This window comes from Mya arenaria, chromosome 14, assembly GCF_026914265.1.
Source record: "Mya arenaria isolate MELC-2E11 chromosome 14, ASM2691426v1".
In the NCBI taxonomy this organism is placed as follows: Eukaryota; Metazoa; Mollusca; class Bivalvia; order Myida; family Myidae; genus Mya; species Mya arenaria.
Genome location: NC_069135.1, coordinates 12,407,299 through 12,424,155, shown reverse-complemented (window position 1 = coordinate 12,424,155; position 16,857 = coordinate 12,407,299). Strand labels below are relative to the sequence as shown.

The window sequence follows — 16,857 nt, the reverse complement described above, 5'->3', positions numbered from 1 at the left end:
CTACGTTAAATTTAATTTGAACGAAAGAAACTATGGTTAGATGGTTTCTTAAGAAGTTAGTCAAATAATATTTTGACCCGTTGAATACATAAAATTCATAAAGAACACTTAAATCGTTCAATTGATACACCCGCTGTTGACTCAAGTCACAGCGATATTATAATTATGAAATAAAACCTTCATTTTTCAGTGGCTTATCATTTGAATCACAATTATTTTAATTACGCTCACGCTAGCCTACATAGCCTCTAATAAACTATCTATACCTATCTCAATACACTTAGTTTGAAGACTCGTGCTTAGATAGATGGCCAGGGAAATCAGGAATAATGTCGTCGGGATTACTAAAACTAAGTGATAGGGCACACGATTGGATTTTATGTCATCAAATATCGACTCCAAATGGATTTTCGTGATAGTTAAGTCCGAAACGTATCATAGATGCTAAAATGGACGCCAAAATGCCCGCACAAAAATATACAGAATTTTACTGAATAGTTATTGATTGTTATCATGGATAATTTCGGTGCTGATATACTCAAAGCGAGGACAATGCTTGTCCCGGACCATGTGGTATCAACACGACGGCGTCAGACACTCCATGTGACATCTTTCCACCGTGGAAAGTCCGCCTTAGAGCTCTCTCGGTCCACGGCTTCCCCTATACGTCACCTGACCGTTAGGTGGGAATCCTTGACTCCAGTCGCCAAAAGAAGGCCATCGAAGAACATCCATTCTTCGGCGGGCAGTCTTACCACACCTAGACGTCTTTCATTTACTCCACCAAACATCAAAACGCGGCGAAGCTCTAGTCAGCCAGACGCGCACCTGACAGCAGCGCTCTCGGTCGTACCGAAATTCTCCCACAGACGCGGGTCAGTTCAGCTGAAGGTTCACACGGGGAGTCATGGAGGCGGAAGTATTTCCGGTCAGCGGCGGAAGTCAAAGATTCCGGCGGTGACGGAGGAGGAGTGGCTGGATAGAAAGGTGGGTGAAACGGGACCGGAAATGGAAGGTTGCGGTGAATACATATCCGTTTTCATATAGACTTGCAACGAATGGTAGAAAATGGACGTTGTCGTTCGGGGTTATGTACCGTAATGTGTTATGATATACATTGTATACACATCATTTTTTATTGCATACGTTTTCCTGCCATTAGACCTTTTTGTGAGACTTAATAACACCGGCTCCATATAATAAAAAAACCCATGATAAACAATACATCTCCAATGTATCACCTTAAAAGACCAAACAAATTGGTGTATCAGACACTCTCTAGTAAGCACTTAAAGCTGTTTATGAGTTTGTTTTGCATTACAACGCTAAAAGCGCATGAGGTCGTGACCTGTCAGAAATTCTTAACATATCGGTGTGATAACATGTTGTTGTCTTATTGGTGGCCGGCGTATACAAGGCCCGGCCTCTAGTGACACGGTTTGCCGTGTCTCGCTGATTAACCATATGATGCTAGCCCCGGTCGCATGGTAGGCCGAACGGATTGCGTACCAGATGACGCTTGCCTCGACGGCGCGGTAGGTCCGCCTAATAATGTGTAAGATGATGCTATTCCCCGCCTCTCCTACGTGTCAGATGACACCGCGCGGTAGGTCGGCTGGATAACGTGTCAGATGATACTAGCCCCGGCCGCGTGGTAGGTCCACTGGATAACGTGTCAGATGATACTAGCCCCGGTCGCGCGGTAGGCCCGCCGGATTACGAGTCAAATGATACTAGCCCTGGCCGCGCGGTAGGTCCACTCGATAACGTGTCAGATAATGCAAGCACCGGCCGCGCGGTAGGCCCGCCGGATTACGAGTCAGATGGTACTAGCCTTGGCCGCGCGATAGGCTGCCGGATTACGTTCGTGATGATCATCTTTGGTTGATCGCCCCTTATCTCTGCTATGACAGTATCAAAGATATATTCCGGTATTAACTTGAGAGATGAGTCATTAGACAGAAAATCATTAAGGACTTCTGTCCAAGCCTTAGAGAGCGAACCCGAAAGCCGCGGCGGGTGATGGCTTTACGAGAAAATACCGAGGGAATGTGCCCAGAAGGCTTTTTTTGCAGTTCGGCCTTCAAATTAAAGAATTTACCTAATTCGTTAATCGTTAATTATGAAAATATTGTTTCTATTAGATGAGAGTATTTGTTTATTTAACCAAAGTCGTTACAAGTAAATGTTTTAGTCAGGGATTTATATATATACATATAGTTAATGGTGTTGCTTTAAATGTGTGTCGCCTCGAAACAAGTCCATTTACCAACGTTAATGACATTTCACACATTAAATGACCAGTGGACTGTTCGCGCTAAAGCCATTGTTAGAACTAGCATCCATGGGTCGAGGCTGCGAGTGTCGCTGTCGACCGCCAGTCCCCGGCGGCTGTGGAAACGCTCTGGCGCTGCCGTCAGGCCACTACTCTTCTCTCGGGAGAGATGGTGGCGGGACCCGGCTTTAGAGCGGCGGCGCTTTAACCAGATGCATGCTCTCGATTTTCAGAAGCGGCTGATGGCTAAATTTCGGATGGCGGGTCGCCTAGCTGTGTTCTGCTCCCGGAACTTTAAGCAACACTGTCTCAGGTAAGTGGAACTCAGATAGATACGGTTAGATGAAACTAAGAATACTTGGACGTATTGTTATTACATTATTTGTTTTTTACGTAATTGATTATACAATTGCATAAATGCATTGCACCATTATTTATAACAATTGGACGCTTAAGCATAATATATATTTAAGAAATGGATGTGTTTCCGTTTGTGCAGAGTGAGAAGCACTGATGGGTGGTTTGAAAGCCTCCCCGACGGACCGAGGTAGCGTATGTTTGGACGGGGTTTCGCACGTTCCATGCACATGCACTAGTTTTCTACAGTTGTTATTTGCTTTGTCGCAAGCTTTTGGCTTTCTTAAATGTGCTCACATTTCTTGATTTATTTCACTAATTTGAAGAAGAAAACACACACATTCTTGAAGGGGTCATTGACCTTAGCTTGCATTAACATTCCACGTTTTGCTTGTATAAATCACAATTTATTGCAAATTGCCTTAAAATGGTGGAGTTAGCTTACAAATGTCAGAAATACTCGACCTTGCAGAATTAATGTTACACCTTTGCTTTTGGTTGTGGTACTAAGCCTAATGACTTAATAGAGTTTAGTTCAAATTTATTAACCGTTATCACGGTTAAGTACAGGTCCCCGTTTTTATGAAATATCATTTTGTTTACATACTTCTTTCGGTTTATCAGGTTTTGTTTATTTACGTAACTTGTATTAATTGAAAAATGAATGTACATGTACCATTGGAGGCACGATACTTAATTTTGCTACTATATGAAATAGTGTATATATATATACCACATATCTATAATGTATAATTTTAATACACAAAACAGTACTTTAAAAAAAATAGATTCGCTATTTAAATAATGGTTTCTCATATAACTGAAGCAACCAAAATGCACGTAATATTTAAATGATTCATACAAATTGTATAACTATATAAAATGATTGTGAAAGAACCGCCCATGATGTCGCTTGCTCTAAAAGTATCAAACTCCCAACTCATCTGTAACTCTTGAAGAAAATGCATAAGTTTAAAATCACGTGGTAATCATTTCCGGTTCGACCAGGATCAACGAAGCGGATGACGAGCTTGCGCCATACATCAGACGCTTGCATTTCCACGAGGATGAGGCGACAGACGACCTACTTATCGACCTTTCGAAGTTCAAGGCCAACAGACAGGTATGACTCGGGTGTAGGTCAATGGCCTGTTGTCATGGTACTTCACAATACTCATTTGATGCAAGCTTTCTTTGACATATACTCAGGAACAGGGGTTAGTTTCACAAACGATATACCATCAAACGAGAACGTAAGTTCCCGCCTAAAATCATGCAATCTGATGGCGTATGTTTCGTATATATATATACTGATGTATGGACATAGATTATTAGTTTATAGGCTTATTACCCACATAGTTATAATACACGATCAAGTAATTATGATTTACAATATATAAACAAGGTCAACGCTTAATTCAAAACATGAAATAGATCTAGTTATAAATAAAATACCCTTCAAACATAAATTATCACTTACAACTTTTTTTGCCTCTTAAATAAAAGTGAAAACCTTTCGAAACTGCATAAAGTTTAAGTTCTCATAATTATGTTTAAACAGAACATGTCACTGTTCCATGACACGGTTTGTTCAATATCGCGGACATATAAACCATCTATCTCCATGACTTAACTTTTTACCATTGTAAGTGAATAGTGTTGTTTATAATTTATTTAGTTTAAACATATTTGTTTTACAACGATTGTGAAACAAGTTATTACAACATTATATTAATCACTCTCGTTGGCACGATTTAACGCGAGAGTGTGGTCTTGTGTTGTGGGGGAAACCGGAGAACCCGGAGAAAACCCACTTGTCCGGCTTGGTGACCACAAACCAAACTCACATGCGCCAAGGCCGGGAATCGAACCAGGGTCGCCTAGGTGAGAAGCGAGTGCGCTAACCACTGCGCTAACCGGACAACCATATAATTTATTTCAAAACTCTTTTATTTCACATGGCAAATTAGTCAATACTGTCATAATATCATTATTTGCAATTTTATTAACATAAAGACTGTATTGATATTAAAGTAATATGATGATGCTTATTATGATCTGAATGATTATTATAATTATTATAATGTGAATGCACGAATTTAGCGGTGTACACTAGTGCTTGCCTCACACAAGATAAAGTTGCTGTTGTTGTCGTTAATGTCGTAGATGCGGATACCGGAGAAGATCAAGCACATCTTGTCAAAGCCGCAGGCAGAGCGCACAGAGGACGAGCTCTACCACGTAAGTAAACATAAGTCCATTCGAAGCTGTTACGTTGAGAAAGAATGTATACATCTACAAGTCTTAGATTAAATACTGCGCGCATTGAAAGAAAAAAAGACATCCTGTAATTTATTCTATTTTCTAGTCTAAAACTCACATTTCCGTCATCGCAGACAAAGAGTTTGCAAGCTAAAACAGTATGATAGTTGAAATGTAAAAGCGTCTTGGAGGTTCAAAGTTCACGAACAAGTAGCCACCAGCTGTCCGTCTGTTCCAGGTGGTGCTGGGGATGCGGAATCTGAAGAGTATAGCAGAGTACCCGAACCGCATGCAGCGCAAGTTTGCCCAGGTCGGCCTGTACGAAAAGTAAGTCATCAACGGACATATGTCACTGTGTTTGTTGACTGTTGACATATTATGAATATCCAGAACTAGTAGGGATATCCACAACGAGTAGGGATATCCACAACTAGTATGGATATCCACAACTAGTAGGAATATCTACAACGAGTATGGATATCCACAACGTGTAGGGATATCCACAACGAGTAGGGATATCCACAACGAGTATGGATATCCACAACGAGTAGGGATATCAACAACGAGAAGAGATATCCACAACGATTATGGATATCCACAATGAGTATGGATATCCACAACTAGTAGGAATATCTACAACGAGTATGGATATCCACAACGTGTAGGGATATCCACAACGAGTGTGGATATCCACACCGATTATGGATATCCACAACGAGTAGGGATATCAACAACGAGAAGAGATATCCACAACAAGTATGGATATCCACAACAAGTAAGGATATCAACAACTGGTATGGATATCCACATCAAGAAAGGATATCAACAACGGGTATGGATATCCACAACGAGTGTGAATATCAACAACGAGCATGGATATCCACAACGAGTAGAGATATCCACAACGAGTATGGATTGTGGATATGGATATCCACAACAAGTATGGATATCCACAACGAGTATGGGTTTCCACAACGAGTGTGAATATCCACAACGAGTAGGGATATCCACAACGAGTATTGATATCCACAACGAGTAGAGATATCCACAACGAGTTTGGATATCCACAACGAGTAGGGATATCCACAACGAGTGTGGATATCCACAACGAGTATGTATAACCACAACGAGTAGGGATATCCACAACGAATATGGATATCCACAACGAGTATGGATATCAACAACGAGTAGAGATATCCACAACGAGTATGGATTGTGGATATGGATATCTACAACAAGTATGGATATCCACAACGAGTATGGGTATCCACAACGAGTGTGAATATCCACAACGAGTAGGGATATTCATAACGAGTATGGATATCCACAACGAGTAGAGATATCTAAAAGGAGTTTGGATATCCACAACGAGTATGGATATCCACAACGAGTATGGATATCCACAACGAGTATGTATAACTATAACGAGTAGGGATATCCACAACGAGTAAGGATATCCACAACGAGTTTCGATATCCACAACGAGTAGGGATATCCACAACGAGTATGTATATCCACAACGAGTATGTATAACTACAACGAGTAGGGATATCCACAACGAGTATGGATATCCATAATAAGTAGATATATAGGGATATCCACAACGAGTATGGATATCAACAACTAGTATGAATATCAACAACGAATGTCTCTATTTGATATTAACCTTAAAATGTTGATTTAATTAACTATTTTATCAAATGATTGATTACATTGCCTCTCCCCAGGTACGAGTCCAAGCGGGTGGTTGTGCGGCAGGGACACCCAGCCTCCGCCTACTACTTCATACTGTCAGGAGCAGGTAACTAGGGAAAGCTTTGTTTCTTTTTGACGTGTACCAGGATAGTAGAGATATGGTGTGCTTGTTTTTCGTCAGAAACTGAAAAAAAACCCTTTGACTATTCAAATAATAAAGCATCCTTTCAAATATAATTAAAGTTTTAATTATCTCATTATCTAAAATATGTGTATTTTATGTAGCTTTTATATATATGTAAGAAGTTATACACGAGACTTTTGATTTTGCATAAGTAGAGGTAACGGAAACTGTTATTTTAGCCCCTGTCTTGAACCTGACATATTCTACTTGTACTCATTGGAACTCCGGCCAACTCGATAAATCTAAAATATTTAAATTGCGCATACGGCCATATGCACTCAACAAAGTTCACAGGGCCTCACATTATATTGTAATTCTATTGCAGTATGGCAAAGCGTGTGGATTTCTCATTCAATAGATGAGACACGAATGTAATAATGATAAAATTCGTGCCGAAAAATTCCTTTTACGAAAAAGAACTTAGGCCTCCTGATAAGATAGATTAATTGAACATAAGGTAACTCACCACTTGATCAAATTTATGAATCGCACTTTCCTTATACATTTTAGGGTAGCTCTCTGATTCTCACATAGTTCATGTAGGTTGCATCCCCCCTCCCAAATGTAAGCATTGAGTTATTCTATTTATTAATCTAAACAAATACCAAAACTACCAAGCAGTACCACAGACAGATATATCTTGGAACAACTATCCTAAAGTACAATTTTAAATCCACCGAATAAATCGTGTTACGAGTTTTGGCCAAATGATGTACTTCTTAAAACAAAACAAACATCATCTTACTTTAAAATCAAATAACGAGCAGTTTAAGGCAGTATTTTTACACTAAAGAAATTCAGATGTTCTATAATATGTGTGAGAAACCAAGGTCCTCATTTTGATTACAAATATTTGTTAAACACTATCATTTCATTCTCACTTATCAGAGGTTGCATCATGGCTCTGGTGTACAAAAATGTTATACCTGATGTTTTCACGTTCCAGTGGTGGTCATGGTGATGGACGAAGAAAGCAAGTACGCCCGTCCCGTAGCTCACCTTTACAAGGGTCAGACGTTCGGGGTAAGTACGCCTGTATTGTGAATCTACTTTACAAATGCCACATATTACGGGGTAAGTACGTCTTTTCAGTGGTTCTCCTTTACAAGTGCCATGCAGGCGTGTGGGGGCGGTACGCCAGTCATGTGACTCGCCTTTACAGGGGCCAGGCGTGCGGGGTCGGTACGCCCACTATGTGGCTCGCCTTTACAAGTGCCATGCATGCGGGGTCGGTACGCCCGTCATGTGGCTCACCTTTACAAGAGCCAGGCGTGTGGGGCCGGTACGCCTGTCATGTGGCTCGCCTTTACAGGGGCCAGGCGTGCGGGGTCGGTTCGCCCGTCATGTGGCTCGCCTTTACAACGGCCAGGCGTGCGGGATGGCTCGCCTTTACAAGGGCCATACGTACGGGGTCGGTACGCCCGTCATGTGGCTCGGCTTTACAAAGGTCATACGTGCAGGGTCGGTATGCCCGTCATGTGGCTTGCCTTTACAAGGGCCAGGCGTGCGGGGCCGATACGCCCGTTATGTGGCTCGCCTTCAGAAGGACCAGGCGTGCAGGGTCGGTACTCCCTCTCAGTGGCTCGCCTTTACAAGGGCCAGACGTACGGGGTCGGTACGCCCGTCATGTGGCTCGCCTTTACAAAGGTCATACGTGCAGGGTCGGTATGCCCGTCATGTGGCTCGCCTTTACAAGGGCCATGCGTGCGGGGTCGGTACGCCCGTCATGTGGCTCACCTTTACAAGGGCCAGGCTTTCGTGTATAAAGTCCAAGTGATATCGTACCAAACGCTGAGCCAAATACGTCTGCTAATGATGCACTTTCGGGTAAAGCCAACGTTTCCGTCGGACCGATCGTTATCAATATTTGCAAACACGCAGAATTTATATTCTTTTTCAAATAATCAAAATTGAAATATTTTCTTTCCATAAACCATATTTGGTAACACTTGATCCTGTTACAATAAGAATGTTCAGAAATCCTGAGAAATTATTAACATGTAATTGTAAAACAAACGCCAACAGCCCGATCATTGCTGGCTGTGCAATTATTGATACAATTACTTCTGCTGGCATGTAAATGAATACAAAAGTACAAGCTATTGTGATTATAGTTTACTTTAAAACCCATTATATGTATCGTTTCGAATACGATTTTAAAGTTGATAAATAGTTGTCTCATAGTTCATAGTCAAAGAAATTGAATTACTGAACATAGATACAAAATAATAATACTCATTTTATTAAAATAAACTGAGGTCATACAAACGTTTAGCCTTTAATTGAATTTCTACTCTATACAGTGTGGTTAACGTTTCTACTGTAGTTAACGTTTCTACTGTATACAGTGTGGTTAACGTTTCTACTGAATACAGTGTGGTTAACGTATCTATTGTATACATTGTGGTTAACGTTTCTACTGAATACAGTGTGGTTAACGTTTCTATTGTATACAGTGTGGTTAACGTTTCTACTGTAGTTAACGTTTCTACTGTACACAGTGTGGTTAAAGTTTCTACTGAATACAGTGTGGTTAACGTATCTATTGTATACAGTGTGGTTAACGTTTCTACTGTATACAGTGTGGTTAACGTTTCTACTGAATACAGTGTGGTTAACGTTTCTACTGTATACAGTGTGGTTAACGTTTCTACTGTATACAGTGTGGTTAATGTTTCTACTGTATGCAGTGTGGTTAATGTTTCTACTGTATACAGTGTGGTTAACGTTTCTACTGTATACACGCCATGTCATCATTCCCACTGTTACCTGTTTTAGGAGCTGGCGATCATTAACGGCACGAAGCGGAACTCGACCGTCATATGTAAAGAGACATGCGAATTTATGAGCATCTCCGCCCAGGTTACACACTACTATTATTTCATCTTTTATAATATTTTGTATAGTTGCTTACTTTTATTATAGTTCATCGAGTGTTATCCAGCCAATCAGCACACGTAGAACCTTTATATATCCGCTATTTCAGTTTCAGACTGTGCTTTATAATATAATTTGTCATACTTATACACCAGTCAATTGTAACCACGGCCGCCCCGGGTCCGGGGGTAAACCGGAGAAAATGGGCCATTTTTTTACCTTCCATGTGGACCCACAGTGCCGAGTGAATGCGGTGGTTTTGTTTTCGCGCCAAAAATAGCGGGAAATGGGCCTTATCTATCATGTCCCCGGGGCTCGGGGGCATTTGGCGGGAATTTTACCAGCAGTTTGTCCTTGCAGGGCGGGGATTCTACCTTTGATTGGCTGGACCGAAAGTCAAAAACTCTGCTCTTCCCCGGACCTGGGGTTGGGCGTGATTATAATTGACTGGTGCATTACCTGAGTTTCATTGATTAATGAGTCGGTTATAGTTATAAATGTAAATTAGAAATTAAACGAACTTATCCCTGCGGTCGCTATCGCAACCCTTGAAAACAATCGTTGAATTCGTAAAACATGGACGTTTGCCTATACTAATTGTTAAAATGGATGTCAAAACGTATTTCAAATACAAAAAGTACTTACAAAGTCTACAATATACATAGGAGTGTTCTTCACTGTTCACAGGACTACCATAGAATATTGATGGCGGGCGGGGTGAAAAACATCAACGATCCCGACCAGGAAATATTCCTCAGGTACGAGTCTGTTTTCCTTTGTCTTGTAAGACCATTAGAATTACCCAATACTGTCAGTGTTGCGTGTTCGTGATAAAAACCTATTTCCTTATGCTCGGGTTATACTCTAAAACTAACTGCTGGGTTAAATCTGTCCGAGGCACATCATCGTAGCCTTACGATTTACATGTATATGTAAAAAAATAATCATAAGATTGCTAGGTTCGTTTTTCGAGCGATGCGTAAAATTAGTTGACAGTATATAAACTGATATTTCTTTACCTGATGGTTGTGTGTAATCTGTACAATTCAGGAACCTGAGCTGTCTCTCCGGCTGGCCTCTGCATCTCCTGCCAGAGCACCCGAGCAAGTCACAGTTTCTCTACTTCAAGTAAGTAGTCCATGCCTATTAGCCCACAATAAGCAAAACGTACCAACGTACACAACGAGCGGCAAAACAATAAATGGCCACTCCTCTACTATATAAGTATGGAAGCACCCTACGTCAGTGGAGGGGAGTGGTCAATAAGTACTTTAGATCCTATATTGCCCCCGTTCATCGCATCTTTTACTAAAGGAGGTGAAAGAAAGGGGTTCCCTGTACTCTGACTGTATTTATAACCGGAATAAGGAGGTGAAAGAAGGGAATCCCTGTACTCAGACTTTATTTATTTCAGGAATAAGGAGGTGAAAGAAAGGGGTTTCCTGTACTCAATCTGTATGTATTTCAGGAATAAGGAGGTGATCGTGCAATATTCCCTGTACCCAGACTGTATTTATTTCAATAATAAGGATGTGAAAGAAAGGGGTTCCCTGTACTCAAACTGTATGTATTTCAGGAATAAGGAGGTGATTGTGCAATATTCCCTGTACTCGGACTGTATTTATTTCAGGAATAAGGAGGTGATTGTGCGGGATTCCCTGTACTCAGACTGTATGTATTTCAGGTATAAGGAGGTGATTGTGCGGGTTTCCCTATACCCAGACTGTATGAATTTCAGGTATAAGGAGGTGATTGTGCGGGTTTTCCTGTACTCAGACTGTATTTATTTCAACAATAAGGAGGTGAAAGAAAGGGGTTCCCTGTACTCAGACTGTATGTATTTCAGGTATAAGGAGGTGATCGTGTGGGTTTCCCTGTACTCAGACTGTATGTATTTCAGGTATAAGGAGGTGATTGTGCGGGTTTCCCTGTACTCAGACTGTATGTATTTCAGGTATAAGGAGGTGATCGTGCGGGTTTCCCTGTACTCAGACTGTATGTATTTCAGGTATAAGGAGGTGATCGTGCGGGTTTCCCTGTACTCAGACTGTATGTATTTCAGGTATAAGGAGGTGATTGTGCGGGTTTCCCTATACCCAGACTGTATGAATTTCAGGTATAAGGAGGTGATTGTGCGGGTTTTCCTGTACTCAGACTGTATTTATTTCAACAATAAGGAGGTGAAAGAAAGGGGTTCCCTGTACTCAGACTGTATGTATTTCAGGTATAAGGAGGTGATCGTGCGGGTTCCCTGTACTCAGACTGTATGTATTTCAGGAATAAGGAGGTGATTGTGCAATATTCCCTGTACTCAAACTGTATTTATTTCAGGAATAAGGAGGTGATTGTGCGGGATTCCCTGTACTCAGACTGTATGTATTTCAGGTATAAGGAGGTGATTGTGCAATATTCCCTGTACTCAGACTGTATTTATTTCAGGAATAAGGAGGTGAAAGAAAGGGATTTCATTTACTCAGACTGTATGTATTTCAGGAATAAGGAGGTGATCGTGCGGGATTCCCTGTACTCAGATTGGCTCATCTTTGTCAAATCCGTAAGTAAATTTCAAATCGATAAAAGAGTTGAAGAACCATTACATGAAAATGTCTTTAGTTTTTGAAAGCCAATGGTCATTGGGTATTAAAGGTATTTTACAACACTTCACAATGTATACCATGTTTAGCAACTTCAATGGCTTAGGATAAAGATGTTATTTATTTGTCATCTCTAACATATGCAAATCAAAAGAGTCCCTCTTCCTATATACCATGCTGATGAATTCAGTTACATTCATCTACGTTCCAGGGAAGTGTTCAAGTTTTAAAAAAGCTCAAACGGGTAGAACCGCTCGAATGGAAGAAAAAGAGTGAGTGTTGTTTGAACAGATGTCTTTTTAACATAATATAGTAGCTTTTTCTGCAAATTTACCGTTTCTTTTTTTTTTTAATTGTAATTTGATAATCATCTTAACTCAACTTGAAATGATGAAATTGTTTCTTAAATATGTAGAGTGCGAACTCATCATCGTAAATTTCTTTTAACTCCAGAAAAGCCCGAAGCGATGACCGATCGACAGCGACGGGATGTGGTGATACGGCGGCTTGAGTGGCGGCGGTTTCTTCCGGAAGTGGGTGTGCCACTGGAGAACGGGGAGGAGGTAGAGCTGCTGTCCACGGGGCGACCAGTCCCCTACCAGCACCCGGGCCCCGGGAGTGGAGACACCACGCCACGCAGTCAGGACACGCCCACAAAACGAGCGCCTCAGATACCGAACCTCTGGCCTTTTAAGTTTGTTTTCCCAAAACTAGATTGTAATAATTGTCATACAACTTTAGATGCTAATTATGATATTTTAAACGCCGATATATCTTGATCTATATGCATTCTAAAGATATGTACATGGCAATATTTTAAGCAAATAAAACATTTTAGATTTCTTTTTCCTAAGATAATTTCTGTGTTTTAGGGTAGACTTATCGGAAATCAAGCCCGTCCAGTATCTCGACGAGTACCGCACACACAGCAGCCTCATGCACAGGGCCCGCACCACCGACGGGCTGCAACCACCAGGCGCAGACGGCCAGGGTGGGACTCTACCTAGGGTCAAGAATAGTTAGTATTGAACGCATAGACATTGGTACCATCACCACTGACTTTTACTCAGCAAATTTTATAAATAGCTCAATACAGTCTTGGTCTTTCATTTAAAAAGAAATATTGAAGCATCAACCTTTCTAATGTGTATTTGCCGTTTACCCTTGCAGGAAAGGGCTCGCGTGAAAGGAGTGCCAGCATCATAAAGGAGGAGGAGACAGAGTTGCTAGGCTACCAGCCTCACATACGCACCATCATAGAGGACATAGACCCCAGTCTTAAACGGAAGGTATTCTTCAATGGCAGTAGCTAGTCTAAATTAAAAATGTCATCCTAATATGAAGAATTTAAGTATCTTCTATGGCCAGGGGTGTAAGATAGGTTCATCCCGACCTGAGCGCAGGGTTTTCGCGGAAACGAGGTTTACCGAGTTTCTACAAAACACCCTGCGCGAGGGTTGGGATGAACCTATCTTACACGAGCGGCTATGGTAGATGCTTTTTCTCCCACGTCAGTGAAACAAAATTAGGTAAAAATGTATTCTTTGCTGGAACTCTTTTGTGCGTAGTGAAAATAAATGCGCATGTATATGGATAATTCGTGGTTTTCATGGATATGCGCGCAGTTATTAAGATTATGTTAGTAGTGAAATCGGTCTTTAAATAGTTCTAAGGAGAGTGAGGCATTATTTCTTGAAAGGTGCGTGAAAACTTCTGTATGGTGACATTTGAAACGAGAAATAACTAAAAAGCATTCTTAATATTGCAACAAGACAAGGTTTCTATGATGCTACAGACGACAGTCTTCAACAAGGGAGGTAATTACAATGTGATGACCATTAAAAGGAGTTCCATACGGGCGTTTTTTCTCTGCCCGTGGGCAAAATAAGAATTTTTAGCATGGTTAAATTTTTGGATCTACTTATCTGAGGTGGGAGAAAAGCTCTTATTAAAGTCAAAATGACTGAGTTTTGTAATTGAAGATGGTTAATGCTATCTATATGGGACGTTGTTTGAACTTTTGTAGTCGGGAAAAGTCGATGTAAATGTATTGTCGGGGCTGATTATTGGAGGTAACGATTGCTGTGCTATAATATAAATGTGTGTTCCGCAGGAGGAGGAAGCGGAAGACGAACGAAACGTGAACCCGGAGTTCGTGAACGTGCAAACGCTCCTCAAGGGTCAAGTGTTTGTAAGTAACCCCGAGTGATTTTGCTTAAACTACAACCTATTGAACGAAGTCCTAAACGTAGTAACATTGCAACCTGATATGTCGTGACAGGTGTACATGTCAAGTATATAGCAAATTTCTTTCAACAGAGTAACCTTCCAGATTATGTTTTGTCGACAGTTTCAATTGTAGTTTTGTACAACACATTCCTCAATAAAATACAGTCTGAGTACAGGGTTCGCCATCTTTACTGTATGTTTCCATGGTTTGTACGCCCTATACATGTATGTTGTATGATTCCAGGGTTTGGCGGACGTGGTGTTGGGGGAGCAGCCGAGCCTGTCCGTGGTGAGCGGCGGGGCGGACGTTCTCCTACTCAACAAACAATTCTACCTCGAACACGCATCGGAAAAACTTCTCAGAGATATGAGGAATGAGGTAAGGCAGAGAAAGATGTACACAGTTATATCGGTGCAAGCGGGCAAATGCAATATACAAATACTTAACATGTACATCTTTAGTACGTTTAAGACAAACTGTTACGGGGCACGGACAACGGTGTATTGATTATGATTGCGTAAGATATGTTAAGGGTAGGCATGGAATCCTGCAGTTGGCCAGCCCGTTTGAAACTCCTTTTTTTATTGTTTTCACACAACCACGAATTATCACATATCAATACGCACACTATTTTCACTACGCACCAATACATTTTTACATTATTTTGTTTCACTGAAGTGGGAGGAAAGCATCTTCCATAGCCGCTCGTGTAAGATAGGCTCACCCCAACCTCATACAGGGTGTTCTACGGAACCTCGGTAAACCTCCTTCGCAAAACACACATCGCTCGGGTTGGAATGAACCGATTTTACACTCTCCGCCATGGAAGATACTGATAAGCCTTATTATTTCCCAGCTGTGCCCGTACCCGAGTGACGAGGAGCTACAGGCGCGGCTGCAGGTGTCCGTTGACTGGCACCATTTTCGGAAGGCGACCCTTTGCCGCTCTGTTGAAGCCGTAACCGCCCGGCGCCAGATGAAACACTCACTCAAGGGGACGAAGGTACAGGAGGCGTTTGCCTTCTGAGTTGTGGGATTGTTGGACGATTTTGTTGGAAAACCACGGGGCATTAAATGTGGCATTTGGTTCGATCTACAAGAAATGAAATAACATTTCGTGTGACAATAAAATTATATATATTAAGACTTTAAGGACTACTAGTGAATGCAATTGTCCACAATTTAATGTTCATACATGTAAATGAGTTGCCGTACCAACTAAACAATTTCTTTTAGAACATTGCCGGTTTCTTAAGCATTTCTGTGATAGTTTTGTGCATTCATAGTGCTGTTTGGTGAAAGTGCCGTCATTATCCTGTATTTCATGTTCACCCATTCATTCTGGTAAATAGTTAATTATTATATTTATCTAATAAAGTGTTAAACTATCGCTCTTACTCTTGTTTTATTCCTATTTGATCCACGGTGCGTATCCATATCGGTACCCTCTTTGCGAAATCTCCTGAAACGGTACCCTTTTTGCATATGCACTGGTCATTCTCTGCTGAAAACAAATCGGCGATGGACAACACTCCAGTTAATGTTCATTCTACTGATGAAAGGAGGTATGTCATGTGCAAAAGAAGTATACCACGGAACACTAGAATGTTATAGCTATGTCTTTATTTGTAATGTGCACATTTTTCAATTACTGCAACTCCACAATAAGCTACACAATATCGATATGTCTTGCTTAAATGAACCACAGGTTTGATTATGTACACACCATACATATAACATGTATTCATTTATATATCATATTCATACAAATTGCAATAATTTGTCAAAAATATATGTAAAATTCAATAAAACACCCTGCACGACTGCACGGGTAACCTCTTTGCTCCGTTCTACCAAGACTCCTTTTACTTTTGAAAATCTCGTTTAAGTACGATTCTGCTCCGAAGATTTTTTAGGAAAAATCCCCCTGACTTTCATGATAAAAATGCCCTCTAAACGGACGGGAACAGGAACACCCCCTGAAGCAGAACGGAAGACTTACTTAACGAAACACCCAATAAACGGAACGGTAAGATCTACCTAACGGAACATATATTTAACGAAACATTTTCGAAAACAAATATCAATTTAACGGAACGCTTACTTAACGGAGAAGGAACGCCTACTTAATGGGACAGGAAGACCTATTGAACGGAACAATAACTTAACGAAACGGAAACGTCTACTAAACGGACCACTTACTAAACGGAACGATATATCTACTGAACGGACCACTTACTTAACGGAACGGAAATGTCTGCTAAATGGACCACTTACTAAACGGAACGGAAATATCTACTAAATGGACCACAAACTAAACGGAACGAAAACGCCTACTAAACGGACAACTTACTAAACGGAACGGAAACGTCTACATAACGGA

General features: G+C 41.0%; 1 protein-coding gene across 2 annotated transcripts; it reads left to right on the top strand.

Annotated features, from left to right (window-relative positions):
- Nucleotides 1-316: 316 nt before the first annotated feature.
- On the top strand, nt 317-15,863 carry LOC128218217 (uncharacterized). Of its 2 annotated transcripts, XM_052925825.1 has the most exons (19): nt 317-987; nt 2,509-2,588; nt 2,775-2,822; nt 3,641-3,755; nt 4,799-4,873; nt 5,133-5,221; nt 6,622-6,695; nt 7,720-7,796; nt 9,552-9,635; nt 10,338-10,408; nt 10,701-10,778; nt 12,144-12,204; nt 12,456-12,516; nt 12,698-12,938; nt 13,117-13,262; nt 13,415-13,533; nt 14,358-14,435; nt 14,718-14,852; nt 15,331-15,863. In XM_052925825.1, the coding sequence occupies exons 1-19, from the start codon at nt 514-516 to the stop codon at nt 15,499-15,501; spliced, it is 2,277 nt and encodes a 758-aa protein (XP_052781785.1). In that variant the 5' UTR covers nt 317-513; the 3' UTR covers nt 15,502-15,863. The 2 variants fall into 2 exon arrangements, with proteins under 2 accessions (XP_052781785.1, XP_052781786.1); XM_052925826.1 differs by lacking the exon at nt 2,775-2,822.
- The last annotated feature ends 994 nt before the right edge of the window (nt 15,864-16,857 follow it).

Coding starts and splice junctions, on each gene's coding strand:
- LOC128218217 (XM_052925825.1), top strand. CDS start 514: ATGGATAATTTCGGTGCTGATATACTCAAAGCGAGGACAATGCTTGTC. Junction 10,409..10,700: donor GACCAGGAAATATTCCTCAG/GTACGAGTCTGT, acceptor TGTACAATTCAG/GAACCTGAGCTGTCTCTCCG. Junction 12,517..12,697: donor GCTCGAATGGAAGAAAAAGA/GTGAGTGTTGTT, acceptor TTTTAACTCCAG/AAAAGCCCGAAGCGATGACC.